The sequence below is a fragment of the Pristiophorus japonicus genome, chromosome 10, assembly GCF_044704955.1.
Source record: "Pristiophorus japonicus isolate sPriJap1 chromosome 10, sPriJap1.hap1, whole genome shotgun sequence".
NCBI classification, from domain to species: Eukaryota; Metazoa; Chordata; class Chondrichthyes; family Pristiophoridae; genus Pristiophorus; species Pristiophorus japonicus.
In genome coordinates, this window is record NC_091986.1 from 184,930,538 (window position 1) to 184,950,195 (window position 19,658).

General features: G+C 45.6%; 1 protein-coding gene across 5 annotated transcripts in view; it reads right to left on the reverse strand.

Annotated features, from left to right (window-relative positions):
* LOC139275231 (F-box-like/WD repeat-containing protein TBL1X) overlaps positions 1 to 19,658 on the reverse strand; it is a 346,548-nt gene that overhangs the window by 86,332 nt on the left and 240,558 nt on the right. For 4 of the 5 annotated variants that reach the window (XM_070892397.1, XM_070892399.1, XM_070892398.1 and 1 more), the window contains one exon: positions 8,287 to 8,393. In XM_070892397.1, coding sequence (XP_070748498.1) covers positions 8,287 to 8,344 — 58 coding nt within the window. In that variant the 5' untranslated portion in view covers positions 8,345 to 8,393. Of the gene's footprint in view, positions 1 to 6,280; positions 6,300 to 8,286; positions 8,394 to 19,658 lie in introns of those variants that run through there. The other variant, XM_070892401.1, reaches the window with a different exon arrangement.

Genomic DNA, 19,658 nt, shown 5'->3' on the forward strand with positions numbered 1-19,658 from the left:
ACCTCCATTCCTGTTTTAACTCGGCATCTGGAAGGCTGCTGGAAAATATGCCTTTGACAACCTGTTCAGGTGGGAAGTCCGCCAGTCAGACGTTAATGAGGTCTAGGAGTCAAAATACGCTGGGCCTGAAATTTAGGCCATCGGGTTTGTTTTGCGCTCATTTTGTTTCTCTCCCCCCTCCCAAAAAATACTCCTGGTGGGTTCAGTTGGGAGTCTATTCTACATTTCACAGCACTGCTGCTCTGTGTAATTTAACCCCATTGAGCTATATTTAACTTGAGCACCAAGGTGGTGTGAAAGTCATACAGTGGTGCGACGGTGGCTTTGATCCCCAACTTTGTGTTTCTGATCTCAACTGCATTGCTGTTGGCTGGCACCATCGTACCAAGGAAAAACCAGAGCGAGCTTTTCCATATCACTCTAAATGGTACTGGTGAAGGCTTGAGAACAGAATTTATTTGCTTTTTATCCGAGCTGGAGTTGGTATATGAATAGGAAATCGCCTCAATGAAATGAACAACTAAACATGTTTACCCTTAAGTTTAAAAAGTTACATTAATCCCAATGCCACATGGGGTGATGCATCAGTTAGATCTACAGTACCCCTGAACATTTTCTGTCCTTCAAGATTAGTTTTCTTTTTACATTAGATATTCTTTTGAGTTCTGTCACATCCATCAACGGATCTCACATCTCCAGAATGCACCATAATCTGTCGAATACCTCGGTAAACAATAGCATGACCCAGGCATCATAACAGAAAATCTTTACTGTGCACACTGGCTATTAGAATGCATCATGTGCTGACATGTGAATTCTCCTTTCTCGTTCTGAACAGCAGTCTTGAAATTGAGACAGATTTCAAAGCAATAAACAATTTTATTTCTACTGGATAGATGGACAAACATTAGAGTTCAACACTGTGAAAAGTATGTATTACACGCCTCGATATATAAACCAACAAAGATCACAACTTGCCCTCTTGCTAAACTTGCACTTCTAAATGGAAGTTCACTTACTTCAAATTCACATCAGCTTGCTTAGCTGGGCAGGCTGACACTAACTTTACCAAACAGCCTGGCAGCACTTGGCTGTGAGCTGCAATTCGTTGACTGCTCTGACTGCCTGCCTGCCTGTGGGCTGCCAATACAAGTCTGTAAAATGAAGTCTCTGTCCACTGAGCTGCCAATCACACAGGGATCCAGCAAATCATGGCCCTGTCCACTTCCCATTCGTCTCAGGACTGCTGTCAAAGTCAAAAGTGTTGTGTCATATCCTTTGAAGTTTGATCGGAGGCGGGGGGGGGGGGTGCTTCTTATCGTCTGCTTACATGCCACAGTGAGCAAACTGAATAGAATGTCACCTTAAGCAACGAGGTGTCCTACAGGTACTTCTGAGGGACAATGTGGGCTATCTTTAACGATCAGAAGTTTGGGATTACGGGTGCTGATCCCGAGATGATTATCTATTTAACACTTCAGACCATCATTGTGTGGGCCAAAGTTATACTTTGAGGAATTAGTTTCCAGTCATCTGTCTGTTCTGAGTTGATAGCCTTCTGCTGTTTTAAACACTTTGACCCGATTTCAACTCTGAGCCAGTTTTGGTCAGCGGGTAGCAGTGAGAGTTAGAAACTCATCCGCTGCTCCAGAAAGGAGGCCCAAGCTTTTCAAGTCCTGGCCTCATTTAAATCACGCCAGCCTGTGTCTGGGTGGATAAGGGGATGAAAATCGCACAGCCCAAAGGCTGCCATCTGACACCGGGTATGGGACAAAATTGGCTTTCCAGGTTGTCTTGCAGGGATCTCGTGTTCAGAATCCCAGTCTCGGATGGCCAACTAGAGGGCTGGCCATCCTAGACTGGGTGATGTGTAATGAGAAAGGACTAATTAGCAATCTTGTTGTGCGAGGCCCCTTGGGGAAGAGTGACCATAATATGGTAGAATTTTTTATTAAGATGGAGAGTGACACAGTTAATTCAGAGACTAGGGTCCTGAACTTAAGGAAAGCTAACTTCGATGGTTTGAGGCATGAATTGGCTAGAATAGACTGGCGAATGATACTTAATGGGTTGACGGTAGATGGGCAATGGCAAACATTTAAAGATCACATGGATGAACTTCAACAATTGTATATCCCTGTCTGGAGTAAAAATAAAACGGGGAAGGTGGCTCAACCGTGGCTAACAAGAGAAATTAAGGATAGTGTTAAATCCAAGGAAGAGGCATATAAATTGGCCAGAAAAAGCAGCAAACCTGAGGACTGGGAGAAATGTAGAATTCAGCACGGGAGGAAAAAGTGTTTAATTAAGAGGGGGGATAGAGTACGAGAGGAAGCTTGCCAGGAACATAAAAACTGACTGCAAAAGCTTCGACAGATATGTGAAGAGAAAAAGATTAGTGAAGACAAACGTAGGTCCCTTGCATTTGGAGTCAGGTGAACTTATAATGGGGAACAAAGAAATGGCAGACCAGTTGAACAAGTACTTTGGTTCTGTCTTCACAAAGGAAGACACAAATAACCTTCCGGAAGTACCAGGGGACCAAGAGTCTAGTGAGAAGGAGAAACTGAAGGATATCCTTATTAGGCGGGAAATTGTGTTCGGGAAATTAATGTGATTAAAGGCCGATAAATCCCCGGGGCCTGACAGTCTGCATCCCAGAGTACTTAAGGAAGTGGCCCTAGAAATAGTGGATGCATTGGTGATCATTTCCCAACAGTCTATCGACTCTGGATCAGTTCCTATGGACTGGAGGATAGCTAATGTAACACCACTTTTTAAAAAGGGAGGGAGAGAGAAATCCTGTAATTATAGGCCGGCCAGTAGTGGGGAAAATGTTGGAAACAATTATTAAGGATGAAATAGCAGCACATTTGGAAAGCAGTGACAGAATCGGTCCAAGTCAACATGGATTTATGAAAGGGAAAGGGAAATCATGCTTGACAAATCTTCTGGAATTTTTTGAGGATGTAACTAGTAGAGTGGACAAGGGAGAACCAGTGGATGTGGTGTATCTGGACTTCCAAAAGGCTTTTGACAAGGTCCCACACAAGAGATTGATGTGCAAAATCAAAGCACATGGTATTGGGGGTAATGTACTGACGTGGATAGAGAACTGGTTGGCAGACAGGAAGCAGAGAGTCGGGATAAACAGGTCCTTTTCAGAATAGAAACATAAAAACATAGAAAATAGGAGCAGGAGTAGGCCATTCAGCCCTTCGAGCCTGCACCGCCATTCAATGAGTTCATGGCCGAACATGCAGCTTCTGTACCGCATTCCTGCTTCCTCGCCATATCCTTGATCCCCCTAGTAGTAAGGACTACATCTAACTCCTTTTTGAATATATTTAGTGAATTGGCCTCAACAACTTTCTGTGGTAGAAAATTCCACAGGTTCACCACTCTATGGATGAAGACGTTTCTCCTCATCTCGGTCCTAAATGGCTTACCCCTTATCCTTAGACTGTGACCCCTGGTTCTGGACTTCCCCAACATTAATAAGAACATAAGAATTAGGAACAGGAGTAGGCCATCTAGCCCCTCGAGCCTGCTCTGCCACCCAAAAAGATCATGGCTGATCTGGCCGTAGATTCAGCTCTACTTACCCGCCCGCTCCCCATAACCCTTAATTCCCTTATTGGATAAAAATCTATCTATCTGTGATTTGAATATATTCAATGTGCTAGCCTCAACTGCTTCCTTGGGCAGAGAATTCCACAGATTCACAACCCTCTGGGAGAAGAAATTCCTTCTCAACTCGGTTTTAAATTGGCTCCCCCGTATTTTGAGGCTGTGCCCCCTAGTTCTAGTCTCCCCGACCAGTGAAAACAACCTCTCTGCCTCTATCCTGTCTATCCCTTTCATTATTTTAAATGTTTCGATAAGATCACCCCTCATCCTTCTGAACTCCAACGAGTAAAGACCCAGTCTACTCAATCTATCATCATAAGGTAACCCCCTCATCTCCGGAATCAGCCTAGTGAATCGTCTCTGTACCCCTTCCAAAGCTAGTATATCCTTCCTTAAGTAAGGTGACCAAAACTGCACGCAGTACCCCAGGTGCGGCCTCACCAATACCCTCCCTGTACAGTTGCAGCAGGACCTCCCTGCTTTTGTACTCCATTCCTCTCGCAATGAAGGCCAACATTCCATTCGCCTTTCTGATTACCTGCTGCACCTGCAAACTAACTTTTTTTTTTGGGATTCATGCACAAGGAACTCAAAAGAGTTTCATGCACAAGGACCCCCAGGTCCCTCTGCACTGCAGCATGTTGTAATTTCTCCCCATTCAAATAATATTCCCTTTTACTGTTTTTTTTCCCCAAGGTGGATGACCTCACATTTTCCGACATTGTATTCCATCTGCCAAACCTTAGCCCATTCGCTTAACCTATCTAAATCTCTTTGCAGCCTCTCTGTGTCCTCTACACAACCCGCTTTCCCACTAATCTGTGTGTCATCTGCAAATTTTGTTACACTACACTCTGTCCCCTCTTCCAGGTCATCTATGTATATTGTAAACAGTTGTGGTCCCAGCACCGATCCCTGTGGCACACCACTAACCACCGATTTCCAACCCGAAAAGAACCCATTTATCCCGACTCTCTGCTTTCTGTTAGCCAGCCAATTCTCGATCCATGCTAATACATTTCATCTGACTCCGCGTACCTTTATCTTCTGCAGTAACCTTTTGTGTGGCACCTTATCGAATGCCTTTTGGAAATCTAAATACACCACATCCATCGGTGCACCTCTATCCACCATGCTCGTTATATCCTCAAAGAATTCCAGTAAATTATTTTCACATGATTTCCCCTTCATGAATCCATGTTGCGTCTGCTTGATTGCACTATTCCTATCTAGATGTCCCGCTATTTCTTCCTTAATGATAGCTATTTCTTCCTTAATGATAGCAATAGAATGGCAGGCAATGACTAGTGGAGTGCCGCAGGGCTCAGTGCTGGGACCTCAGCTCTTTACTCTATACATTAATGATTTAGATGAAGGAATAGAGTGTAGTATGTCCAAGTTTGCAGATGACACTAACTGGGTGGCGGTGTGAGCTGTGAGGAGGGCACTAGGAGGCTAAAGGGTGACTTGGACAGGTTAGGTGAGTGGGCAATTGCATGGCAGATGCAATATAATGTGGATAAATGTGAGGTTATCCACTTTGGGAGCAGAAACACGAAGGCAGAATATTATCTGAATGGTGGCAGACTAGGAAAAGGGGTGGTACAACGAGACCTGGGTGTCATGGTTCATCAGTCATTGAAAGTTGGCATGCAGGTACAGCAGGCGGTGAAGAAGGCAAATGGTATGTTGGCCTTCATAGCTAGGAGATTTGAGTATAGGAGCAGGGAGGTCTTGCTGCAGTTGTACAGGGCCTTGGTGAGGCCTCACCTGGAGTATTGTGTTCAGTTTTGATCTCCTAATCTGAGGAAGGACATTCTTGCTATTGAGGGAGTGCAGCGAAGGTTCACCAGACTGATTCCCGGGATGGCTGGGCTGACATATGAGGAGAGACTGGATCAACTGGGCCTGTATTCACTGGAGTTTAGAAGGATGAGGGGGAATCTCATAGAAACATATAAAATTCTGACGGGACTGGACAGGTTAGATGCGGGAAGATTGTTCCCGATGTTGGTGAAGTCCAGAACCAGGGGACACAGTCTTAGGATAAGGGGTAAGCCATTTAGGACTGAGATGAGGAGAAACTTCTTCACTCAGAGAATTGTTAACCTGTGGAATTCCCTGCCGCAGAGAGTTGTTGATGCCAGTTCATTGGATATATTCAAGAGGGAGTTAGATATGGCCCTTACGGCCAAAGGGATCAAGGGGTATGGAGAGAAAGCAGGAAAGGGGTACTGAGGGAAATGATCAGCCATGATCTTATTGAATGGTGGTGCAGGATCGAAGGGCTGATCGGCCTACTCCTGCACCTATTTTCTATGTTTCTAGGAGGGGATCACAAGTTCATGGCTAGGAAACCTAAGCATTCGTTGTGGGACTCGGGCCTCTTCTGGCCCAATCCTCTTCCCCCATTGTATTCACTTGATGGGAAAGCCACCAAGGCTTCCCACTCTGGCCCTCTAGTTAAAATTGCCCTGGTCCTGGTGACATTGTTAGGATCCAATATCCATATGTAAAAAAAGGAACCCCACCGGCTTTGGGAAGGTGTTCTTGCTGCATGCTCAGTAGAGCAGGTTAAACTTAGGAACAGTCAGCTCCCAACGGCTCCAGGACAGGCATGTAACCTTGGAGATTTGAACTGTCCACTCACCCAGTTTCCTCCGGGTGGGTCGGGTTAAAGCCACCCCCTTTGTGTGGTTCTGGGAGTTTGCCTCTTACCTGTTGATTCTAGCAATACAAATGCGCAGGTTAAAAAATTCAACACAGGGAAAAATCAATTTCACCACCAAGATAATAAAATCCTTGTAATGATTCAAGTGTACTTTTAATTCATATTTTCACAATATATTTCGTTGATAGGAAACAAACATAACGTGTATTAAAAAAGCTCAATATTACAAGTTTAGTGACCTGTGGATCATAAGTATCGAAAACTTGCTTAGTGAAGTTGGTGCATCTTATTGCAATATATGTTTACTATTGTACTATGATATAATTGAGCTATATTATTAATTAGAGCACAGTATTTTGTTATCACACTGTTTCTTTATGCTGCTCATCTGCTGCCAATAGTGATAGCCGAACAGCAGAGAGAAATCAAATCTTCGGGGACTGTCTGGCCTACCCAATTGACTTCATAAATCGATGTTGAAGAAGAATTATTGATCAGACAAAGCGAGGTTGTGAGCTGCGAGCTGATGGTTGAAAAGAAGAAACCCTTAAGTGGACCGATCGATTATGCAGTTAATATGGAAAATCCCCAAATACCAACAAATTCTTTTTTTAACTGTGAGTATGTAAAGTCTGCATCACTTTATGCCAAATTATCCGGAACAAAGCTAACAGTGTATAACTCTCACCCACACACAGCAGCCACCTGCTTGACATGTGAATGCCCTCCAGTTCTGAGGGCTTGCCTGCATATGTTTACAGTCCATTGATTGAGCCAAAGTATAGGAGGAGGCCATGTGAGCTGCATCTTTCCAATAAATCTGCCAACCCTTCATAAAAAAGCCGAGCTTCTGAGATCACCGACTCCATAACAAAACAACTCGACTTAATTATAAAAGCTCATATATTCAGAATAAGGATCGATACAAATCAGCTGCTTCATACTCTGATTGAAGCTGATATCATCCGAAAACACGGTGTCAGTTTCCACATGTGCGCTGACGACACCCAGTACCTCACCATCATTCTCCCAACCCCTCCACAGTCTCAAAATTGTCAGACTGCTTGGGTGAGCAGTTTGGATGAGCAGAAATTTTCTCCAATTAAATATTGGGAAGGCCAAAGCCATTACCTGTGGTCCTCGCCACAAATTGTGTTCCTAGCAACTGACTCCATCCCTCTCCCTAGCATCTGTCTGAAGCTGAACTAGACTGTTCGCAACCTAGGTGTCATATTTGACCCTGAAAGGAGCTTCCAGCCACATATCCGCGGCATAACTAAAACCACCTATTTCCACCTCTGTAACATTGCCCGGCTCCGCCCCTGCCTCAGCTCATCTGCTGCTGAAACCCTCATCCATGCCTTTGTTACCTCTAGACTTGACTACTCCAACGCATTCCTGGCTGGTCTCCCACATTCTACCCTACCGTAAACTTGAGGTCATCCAAAACTCGGCAGCCCATGTCCTAACTCGCACCAAGTCCCGCTCACCGATCATCCCTGTGCTCACCAACCTACATTGGCTCCCGGTTAAGCGATGCCTCGATTTCAAAATTCTCATCTTAGTTTACAAATCCCTCCGTGGCCTTGCCCCTCCCTATCTCTGTAATCTCCTTCAGCTTTATCCCCCCAACAACCCCTGCCGGAGATGCCTGCGCCCCTCAAATTCTGCCCTCTTGAGCATCAATGATTATAACTGCTCAACCATTGATGGCCATGCCTTCAGCTGCCTGAGCCCCAAGCTCTTCAATTCCCTCCCTAAACCTCTCTGCATCTCTACCTCTCTCTCTTCCTTTAAGACGCTCCTTAAAACCTACCTCTTTGACCAAGCTTTTGGTCTTCTGCCGTAATTGGCTTAGTGTCAAATTTATTTGTTTTGTCTGAAAACACTCCTGTGAAGTGCCTTGGGACGTTTTACTATGTTAAAGGCGCTTTATAAATACAAGTTATTGTTGTTGTTTGTGTGGTGTATATTAACATTCTTACCTGATTCTTGGAGATATCGATAAACCAGGAAGTTTACTTCGTCACTAGTTATGCTCATCTTAGCCCCACCTCAAAGTATGAGGTTTACAAGCAGTACAATCTATGCCCTGTTGGATAAGGACACAAAAAAACGATAATTGAATTATTTCTCGAAAGGTTAGGTGATAATTAGCACCATTGATTATAAAGTAAAACAACTTCAAACTACGTTATGACTGATAGTAGAAATGTTGAGCCGTATAACGAGCACAATGAATTTATACCCCAATGACTTTCGAATATGCCAAAACATTCAAGCTTCAAAATTAGAACCATCAACTGGAACAAAGAGGCTTTCTTTAATCAATGAGGCAGATTTTCCAGTTCCTGTACCTGGGTGCATTGGAACACCTGGACACAGTGCAGAAAGGAAGTTTATATTGATCGTTTACAACTGAATGACTTGCTTAGCCACTTCAGAGGACATTAGAAGTCAACAATGTACTGTGGGACTGAAGTCTGTACAGGATAGACTAATTGTAGTTACAAACATAATAACAAGCCCAATGTAACACCACTGTATTACTGTATACACTCAACTGAGATGCACACCTTGACCACAGGGGGTGAACTTGTGGAAGACACTCCTTACCTGATCACACAGGTCCATAAAGGGAGGTCCCACACAGGGTCATCACTTCTGGAGTCCTGTAATAAAGAGAAGGTCACAGAGTGGCCTTGTCCCTGGAATGTGCCTAGTGTGGTTTCATACTGTAGAGTAAGGACTTTACATTGGCGACGAGAAACGGGAATTCGCAACCCATGGGAATGGCCACCGGTAGCACAGAGGAACGGTACTGTGTTGGGGAAGACTAGGACAATTTTGTTGAGAGGCTTCAGCAAAGCTTCGTAACTAAAGACTGGCTAGGGGATGCAGTGGCCGACAAGCGACGGGCTCATCTCCTGACCAGCTGCGGGCCAAAGACTTATGCGCTCATGAAGGACTTACTGGGCCGTCGGACAAAACCTTTGAAGAGCTCAGCAAATTAATCAGGGAGCACCTCAAACTGGCGAGCAGCATACACATGGCTCGACACAGATTCTACACCCACCGAAGCCGTGAAGGACAGAGCATATCGGACTTTGTAGCGGACATCTGGCTTTGGGCCAGCTTCTAAGTTCACAGACGCCTGCAGGGGGGAGATGCTAAGGGACTTCTTCATCGAGGGTATCGGTCATGCGGGAATTTTTCACAAGTTAATTGAGACCAAGGACTTGACCTTGGAAGCGGCGGCGTTGTTAGCTCAAACTTTCATGGCGGGGGAGGAAGAGACGAAAATGATTTACGCGTGCAATTCTGCCTCTCACGCAGCGATGGATCAGGGAGTCAACATCATCAATGCTACTCAGAGCCCCGCAGACAGGCAGGGGCAGTCCGACAGCAATAGATCCCAGAGCAGGATCTCAACAGAGACAATGGCAGGCTGAATGGACGTTCACGCCATCACAGTGGACAATGCGGCCCGGGATGGGGCCATTGACACCCACTAATAGGGTACTGAAGAGCAGTCAAAGGGACAGTCAACACGGAATTCCTGGCCATAGTCACTTTGTCCCCAAAATGGAAACTTTAACTCATGCTGGAGGTGTGGGGGAAAACATTCAGCCAGATCTTGCAGATTCCAACATTTTGTCTGCAGAAACTACAATCTCAGTGGCCATTTAGCTTGAATGTGTAGAAAACCTGCAGACTGATATATGAGACAGAGGGACCAGAAGAGGGTTCTGTGAGGCAGGATGACTTTTGGGGCAAATCGATGGACGCCGAGGTTCAGCAGGTCCATGCGGCGAATATTCACAGTTCATACACCAAAACGCCACCAATGATGGTGGTTTTGGTGAACGGCATCCCAGTACGCATGGAGCTGGGCACTGGGGCCAGCCAGTCACTCATGGGTGTTCAGCAATTCGAGAAGCTATAACCACTCAAAGCCAGTAGACCCAAATTAGAACGTATTGAGACACAATTACGGACTCACACCAAGGAAATCATTCCGGTGCTAGGCAGTACAATGATGGCTATCACACACAATGGGCTAGTGAACCGGCTGCCGCTCTGGATTGTCCCGGGCAATGGTCCCGCTCTGTTGGGGAGGAGCTGGTTAGCCGAGATGAACTGGAAATGGGGGGGATGTTCATGCAATGTCCTCGGTGGAGCGAAGTTCCTGCTCACAAGTCCTATAACAATTCGAGTCACTATTTCAACCGGGCATCGGGACTTTCAAAAGGCACTAAAGTGGTGATACACATCACCCCGGACGCCAGGCCAGTGCACCACAAAGTCAGAGCGATGCCATACGTGATGTGGGAAAAAAATCGAGCGCGAACTGGACCAGCTGTTGCGAGAGGGCATCATCTTGCCTGTTGAATTCAGCGACTTGGCGAGCCCCATCATTCCCATTCTAAATGCGGATGGCTCTGTCAGGATCTGTGCCGACTACAAGGCCACCATCAATCGGGTGTCCCTATAAGACCAATACCCGCTCCCAAGAGCGGAGGACCTCTTCGCCACTGGCAGGTGGCAAGCTGTTCACCAAATTGGATCTCACTTCAGCCTATATGACCCAGGAACTGGCTGACGAATCCAAACTACTGACCACCATCACCACACAGGACTGTTCGTTTATAACAGGTGCCGTGATTTTTCAACGTAACATGGAAAACCTGCTTAAATCCATTCCTGGAACGATCGTATTCCAGGACGACATCCTCAATGCGGGTCGAGACACCAAGGAGCACCTCCACAACCTGGAGGAGGTGCTACGCCGACTGAACCCGGTAGGCCTGCAACTCAATAAGTCTAAATGTGTGTTTTTAGCTCCTGAGGTTGAGTTTCTGGGCAGGAGGGTTGCTGCAGATGGGATTCGGCCCACCGAATCCAAAACAGAGGTGATTCGACAAGAACCCAGGTCCTGCAACACATTGGAGCTGCGTTCATTCCTGGGACTGTTGAACTATTTCGGCAACTTTCTACCGAACTTGAGCACGTTGTTGGAGCCGCTACATGTGATCCTGCGTAAGGGTTGCGATTGGTTTTGGGGGGACAGTCAGGAACGGGCTTTTGATCGGGCGCGAAACCTACTTTGTTCAAACAAATTGGTGACCCTGTACGACCCCTGTAAATGTTTAGTTCTGACTTGTGACGCATCGTCCTATGGGGTTGGGTACATGTTGCAGCAGGGTAATGCTGAAGGTCAGCTACAACCTGTGGCTTATGCCTCCAGGTCGCTCTCTCAAGCAGAACGGGGATATGGCATGGTCGAGAAGGAAGCGCTTGCATGTGTCTATGCTGTAAAAAAAATGCATCAGTACTTCTTCGGTAGGAAGTTTGAATTAGAGGCGGACCACAAGCCACTCACATTCCTGTTGTCAGACAGCAAGGCTATCAATGCCAACTCATCAGCTCGCATACGGCAGTGGGCCCTCACGCTAGCTGCTTATGACTACACCATAAGGCACCGGCCAGGCACTGAAAACTGCACTGACGCACTCAGCAGGCTCCCACTGGCCACTACCGAGGGGGCAGCTGAGCAAAGCGCTGAGATGGTCATGGCTGTCGATGCCTTTGACAGTGCAGGCTCCCCCATCACAGCCCGCCAGATCGAAATCTGGACAAACAGAGATCCCCTCCTATCCATGATTAAGAAATGTGTCCTGACTGGGGATTGGGCGCCCGCACACGCAGCATGCCCTAAGGAGGTCAGACCGTTCCACAGGCGGATGGATGAGCTCTCCATCCAAGCCGACTGCCTACTATGGGGCAGCCGGGTAGTCATGCCCCAGAAGGGCAGGGAGGCATTCATCAGGGAACTCCACAGCGAGCACCCAGTCATTGTGATGATGAAGGCCATTGTCCGGTCACACGTTTGGTGGCCTGAAATTGATTCAGACCTGGAACACTGTGTTCGTAGGTGCCCGACCTGTGCCCAGCTAATGCCCCCAGGGAGGCCCCGTTCAGCCCGTGGCCCTGGCCCACCAAGCCATGGTCACGCATTCATGTTGACTACGTGGGCCCGTTCATGGGGAAGATGTTCTTCATTGTAGTAGATGCGTACTCGAAATGGATCGAGTGCATCATCCTGAATTCATGCACGTCATCCACCACCGTGGAAAGCCTACGTGCGATCTTTGCAACCCATGGCTTGCCGGACATCCTGGTTAGTGACAATGGCCTGTGTTTCACGAGCTATGAATTCCGGGAGTTTATGTCAGGCAATGGCATCAACCATGTCAGGACTGCGCTGTTCAAGTCGGCCTCCAATGGCCAAGCGGAACAGGCAGTCCAAATCATTAAGCAAGGTATGCTCAGGATTCAAGGACCCTCCCTACAATGCCGCCTATCGCCTATAGATCCCGCCCGCACTCGCTCACGGGGGTCCCGCCCGCAGAGCTACTCATGAAACGGACATTCAAAACTCGGTTGTCCCTCATCCACCCAATCCTGACCGACATAGTTGAGGGCAAGCGCAAGTCACAAAACAAGTACCATGACCGTAATTCAAGGGGGAGATGTATGGAAATAAATGAACCTGTATTCGTCCTCAATCACGCCATGGGGCCCAAACGGCTTGAGGGTACTGTAATTGGCAAAGAGGGGGAATAGGATCACCGTGGTAAAACTCAACAATGGCCAGATATGCCGTAAGCATCTGGACCAAGAAAAAAAAGGGTTCAGCATGGACACGGAGGAACCTGAAGAAGACCATGAGATGGAGCTCACACGACCGCCAGCGAACAAGAGCAATCGGAAGAATGCAGAGTCCCTGAGGTCAGCCCGGAATCACCACAGGTGACAGACACTCACATCAGCGTCCAACAGAGCCCCAACTGCGGCGCTCCACGAGGGAGTGTAGACCACCTGAAAGACTGTACCTCTGATCCCAGTAAGACTTTGCAGGGGGGGGGGGGGGGGGGTGAAGGTGATGTCATGTTTGTAACTACAATATAACACCACTGTATTACTATATACACTCAACTGAGATGCACACCTTGACCACAGGGGGTGAACTTGTGGGAGACACTCCTTACCTGATCACACAGGTATATAAAGGGAGGTCCCACACAGGGTCATCACTTCTGGAGTCCTGTAATAAAGAGAAGGTCACAGAGTGGCCTTGCCCCTGGAATGTGCCTCGTGTGGTTTCATGCTGTAGAGTAAGGACTTTACAGGGCTGGCAGCCTCTTCTTTCTGAATGATATTAGTGACCCACTTAGGTTTCACTGACAAGCTAGAAGCTTTTATGCTTACCTTTCTGATGCTGCCCACTGATGACCAAAGTTGTTGTATTTAATTTGACAATTTACCACGGTAGAATTCGAAAACTCGGCCTCTGGGTTGCCAGTTTAGTACCACTAGGAACACTAAGTCCCAAATTACAAAAGAGCATGTGGCCATCAAAGCTGCTTCATCTAAAGTCCATGAGCTATTTTTAGAGTGGTACTTACTGCTGGGAACTCCGATGCAGTCGGAAGAGCCATTTTTAGGATTTTGCCATTTTTTTGAAGTTCCACAGGAAATGACTCGTAATGGGGGCAGGTCATAGACTTAAAGCCAGGCTGACTGGCTGAAAATCGGCCGGACAGGAACTCCGCCGCTGTCAATCAGCAGTGAAGTAGTGTGCATCACCACGTTCTCTCCCCTACGTTAAAGGGGAGAGATTCTGTTATTTTAAATCTTCGGCCACTGGGCCACCAGGGGGGGTTTCAACCGGGTCAGCGGCCTGGCACCCAAGAGGGCTGCCCGTTGGCGGCCTGGCCGAACCCAGGGGCTGTATTTTGCCGGCAAAAATGTTTACATTGCAGCCGCAGCAGTGGGCCCTCCCTTTTAAGGGCCGCCACATTCAATTTTTAAGAATGGTCGCCGCAAACAGGCATTAACAGGTCTCTGAGACCCTGAATTTCAGGCCCCCATGTCTAATTATTCTATCATGGAGTTCTCCCACCATCACCCATTTATCCTCCCCTGCAAACTGTGCAAATTCCTTATGGGCTTTTACATAACTCTCACCTTTCTGAAAATCTTTTTCATTTATAAAAAATAAGGATCAAATGATCTCTCTGCTCCTTACCTTTCTCCCTTTTAAAGGCACCCCATTATTAAAAAATAGTCGTTTTAAGCATTTATAAAGCTGTATATAGAGTAATAACCCTTTCACCAGAAGTACCCTTTCTACTTACTTGAAATTCACGACAATTATGGGCAGCCCTAACATATTGTTGTTAGGGTAAATTCTCCAATGCAGCATTTGGTCACATACAAATAAGGTGCCCAAATGAACAAGTGTGTGCAAGAGGTGTTATTAGTGCAATATGAAAATATGTATGTAAGATTACAAAGTTTCCAGCAGTACAATACATCTATAACTGCAAAATCAATTTTTGATGTCAAAGGAATACTCCAGAGCAGGTTCACAAAATTTGCAATCTCCGCTCTTTTGTCAATTAAGTTAAAATTGCATTCACGTTTAACTCTTTTTGACATTATTTTATTTTAAAATTTTCCACACGTCATCCCAAGCATTGAGCCAATTTACAGCCACTCACATAATCATGAAATGAAAAGCATAGCAGTACGGCCCACTGGGAGAATATAACATTTTACTGGCCTGCAACACTGAAACCAGCGATTACTGGACTTGATGTACAGGTACAGTGTTCCTACACTTGTATATATCTTTTCAATGTGTTATAGTAAGTCCCAAAATAAGATTGATACCAGAGGAATGGCTACAGCCATCTCAGCTGCATAAACATAGGAACAGGAGAAGGCCATTCAGCTGCTCAAGCCTGCTCCGCCATTCAATTCGATCATGGCTAATCTGTACCTCAACTCCCTTTGCCCACCATACCCTTACCAAACAAAATTCTATCGATCTGGGTATTAAAGATTTTAATTTACCCAGCATTCACACCCGTTTGGGGTGGAAAGGTCCTTGATTTCCACTACCTTTTGCGTGAACAAGTGCTTCCTGATTTCACTCCTACCTGGCTTAGCACCAATTTTAAGATTACACTCCCTTACTCTGGATTCCACATCAGAGGAAACGGCTTCTCTGTATCTACCCTAAGGAACTCCTTTATAATTAGATCACCCATCAACTTACTAAAGTCAAGGGAAAAGAAACCAAGTTCAAGCGACCAGTCCAGCCAAGATTAGTGGGAGGCCAGAGGATTGGGAAACTTTTAAAAATCAGCAAAGAACAACGAAAAAAATAATAAAGAAAGGGAAGATAGATTATGGAAGTAAACTAGCAAGAAATATAAAAACAGATAATAAGAGTTTCTACAGGTATAAAAAAAGGAAGAGAGTGGCTAAAGTAAATTTGGTCCCTTAGAGGATGAGATTGGTGAATTAATAATGGGGAACAGGGAAATGGCAGACTTTGAGCAAATATTGTGTATCGGTCTTCACGGTAGAAGACACTAAAAACATCCCAATAATGGATAATCAAGGGGCGATCGGGGGGGGGGGGGGGGGGGGAAGAACTTAAAACAATCACTGTCACTAAAGAAGAAGTACTCGGTAAAATAATGGGACTAAAGGTGGACAAGTCCCCTGGACCTGATGGATTACGTCCTAGAGTCTTAAAAGAAGTGGCTGCAGAGATAGTGGATGCATTGGTTGTAATCTACCAAAATTCCCTGGATTCTGGGGAGGTCCGAGCGGATTGGAAAACCGCAAATGTAACGGCCCTATTTTAAAAAGATGGCAGACAGAAAGCAGGAAACTATAGACCAGCCCAACATCTGTCATTGCAAAAATGCTGGAGTCCATTACTAAGGAAACAGAAGCAGAACATTTGGAAAAGCATAATCCAATCAAGCAGAGTCAGCATGGTTTTATGAAAGGGAAATCATGTCTGACAAATTTGCTGGAGTTTTTTGAGGATGTAACGAGCAGGGTGGAACCAGTGGATGTGGTGTATTTGGATTTCCAGAAGGCATTCGATAAGGTGCCACATAAAATGTTACTGCACAAGATGAAAGTTCATGGGATTGGGGGGTAATATATTAGCATGGATAGAGGATTGGCTAACTAACAGAAAACAGAGAGTTGGGATAAATGGGTCCTTTTCCGGTTGGCAAACAGTAACTAGTGAGGTGCTACAGGGATCGGTGCTGGGGCCTCAACTATTTACAATCTATATTAGTGACTTGGATGAAGGGACAGAGTGTAATGTAGCCAAGTTTGCTGATGATGCAAAGATGGGTGGGAAAGCACGTTGTGAGGAGGACACAAAAAATATGCAAAGGGATATAGACAGGCTAAGTGAGTGGGCAAAAATTTGGTAGATGGAGTATAATGTGGGGAAGTGTGAGGTTATCCACTTTGGCAGAAAAAAGAAAAAACCAAAATTATTTAAATGGAAAAAAATTACAAAATGCTGCAGTACAGAGGGACCTAGGGGTCCTTGTGCATGAAACACAAAAAGTTAGTATGCAGGTACAGCAAGTAATCAGGAAGGAAAGCAAATGGAATATTGGCCTTTATTGCAAGGGGGATAGAGTATAAAGCAGAGAAGTCCTGTTACAACTGTACAGGGTATTGGTGAGGCCACACCTAGAGTACTGCGTACAGTTTTGGTCTCCTTATTTAAGGAGGGATATACTTGCATTGGAGGCAGTTCAGAGAAGGTTCACTCAGTTGATTCCTGAGATGAAGGGGTTGACTTATGAAGAAAGGTTGAGCAGATTGGGCCTGTACTCATTGGAGTTCAGAAGAATGAGATGATCTTAGTGAGACATATAAGATAATGAGGGGGCGCGACAAGGTAGATGCAGAGAAGATGCTTCCACTCATGGAAGAATCTAGAACTAGGGGGGCATAGTTTTAGAATAAGAGGCCGCCCATTTAAAACTGAGATGAGGAGGAACTTCTTTTCTCAGAGGGTTGTAAATCTGTGTAATTCTCTGCCCCAGAGAGCTGTGGAGGCTGGGTCATTGAATATATTTGAGCGGAGATTTGAGCGATAAGGGAGTAAAGGGTTATGGGGAGCGGGCAGGGAAGTGGAGCTGAGCCCATGATCAGATCAGCCATCATTTATTGAATGGCGGAGCAGGCTCGAGAAGCTAAATGGCCTACTCCTGCTCCTATTTCTTATGTTCTTATGTAACCCTTTATGCCCTGGTATCATCTGATGAATGGAGTGGATGCAACACACAATGTCAACATATATCCTTCCCAAGATGCGATGCCTAAAACTGAACACAGTATTTCCGATAGGGTCTGACCAAGGCTCAGTATAATTAAAACATCACATCTTCACTTTTGTATTCCAATCGCCCTGAGATAAAGGCCAACATTCCATTAGTTTGATTGCTTTTTGTACCTATGCACTTTTAGTGATGTGTATATGGACACCGAAAGTCCTTTGCTCCTCCACAGCTCCTAGTCCCTCAGCATTAAGAAAATATTCAAATTTGTCTTTCTCAGATCAAAACACTTCCCAACATAGAACTCCATCTTCTAATAGTTTTGGCCACTAACTTAATCTGTCCATGTCCCTTTGACTAAAATAAAAGTTCCTTCTCCCAGTTTAAGGAAAGGTAACTTCGATGGCTTGAGGTGTGAATTGGCTAGAATAGACCTACAAATGATACTTAAAGGGTTGACGGTGGATAGGCAATGGCAAACATTTAAAGATCACATGGATGAACTTCAGCAATTGTACATCCCTGTCTGGAGTAAAAGTAAAACGGGGAAGGTGGCTCAACCGTGGCTAACAAGGGAAATTAAGGATAGCGTTAAATCCAAGCAAGAGGCATATAAATTGGTCAGAAAAAGCAGCAAGCCTGAGGACTGGGAGAAATTTAGAATTCAGCAGAGGAGGACAAAGGGTTTAATTAAGCGGGGGAAAATAGAGTACGAGAAGAAGCTTTCCAGGAACATAAAAACTGACTGCAAGAGCTTCTACAGATATGTGAAGAGAAAAAGATGAGTGAAAACAAACGTAGGTCCCTTGCAGTCGGATTCAGATGAATTTATAATGGGGAACAAAGAAATGACAGACCAACTGAACAAATACTTTGGCTCTGTCTTCACGAAGGAAGACACAAATAACCTTCCGGAAGTACTAGGGGACCGAGGGTCTCGTGAGAAGGAGGAAATGAAGGATATCCTTATTAGGCGGGAAATTGTGTTAGGGAAATTAATGGGATTGAAGGCCGATAAATCCCTGGGGCCTGATAGTCAGCATCCCAGAGTGCTCAAGGAAGTGGCCCGAGAAATAGTGGATGAATTGGTGATCATTTTCCAACAGTCTTTCGACTCTGGATCAGTTTCTATGGACTGGCGGGTAGCTAATGTAACATCACTTTTTAAAAAGGGAGGGAGCGAGAAAGCGGGTAATTATAGACCGGTTAGCCTGACATCAGTGGTGGGGAAAATGTTGGAATCAATTATTAAGGATGAAATAGCAGCGCATTTGGAAAGCAGTGACAGGATCGGTCCAAGTAAGCATGGATTTATGAAGGGGAAATCATGTTTGACAAATCTTCTGGAATTTTTTGAGGATGAAACTAGTAGAGTGGACAAGGGAGAACCAGTATTTGGACTTTCAAAAGTGTTTTGACAAGGTCCCACACAAGAGATTGGTGTGCAAAATCAAAGCACATGGTATTGGGGGTGATATACTGATGTGGATAGAGAACTGGTTGGCAGACAGGAAGCAGAGAGTCGGGATAAACGGGTCCTTTTCAGACTGGCAGGCAGTGACTAGTGGAGTGCCGCAGGGCTCAGTGCTGGGACCCCAGCTCTTTACAATATACATCAATGATTTAGATGAAAGAATTGAGTGTAATATCTCCAAGTTTGCAGATGACACTAAACTGGGGGGGCGGTGTGAGCTGTGAGGGGGACGCTAAGAGGCTGCAGGGTGACTTGGACAGGTTAGGTGAGTGGGTAAATGCATGGCAGATGCAGTATAATGTGGATAAATGTAAGGTTATCCACTTTGAGGGCAAAAACACGAAGGCAGAATATTATCTGAATTGCGCCAGATTAGGAAAAGGGGAGGTGCAATAAGACCTGGGTTCATCAGTCATTGAAAGTGGGCAGACAGGTACAGCAGGCGGTGAAGGCAGCAAATGGTACATTGGCCTTCATAGCTAGTGGATTTAAGTATAGGAGCAGGGAGGTCTTACTGCAGTTGTACAGGGTCTTGGTGAGGCCTCACCTGGAATATTGTGTTCAGTCTTGGTCTCCTAATCTGAGGAAGGACGTTCTTGCTATTGAGCAAGTGCAGCGAAGGTTCACCAGGCTGATTTCCGGGATGGCAGGACTGACATATGAGGAGAGACTGGATCAACTGGGCCTTTATACATTGGAGTTTAGA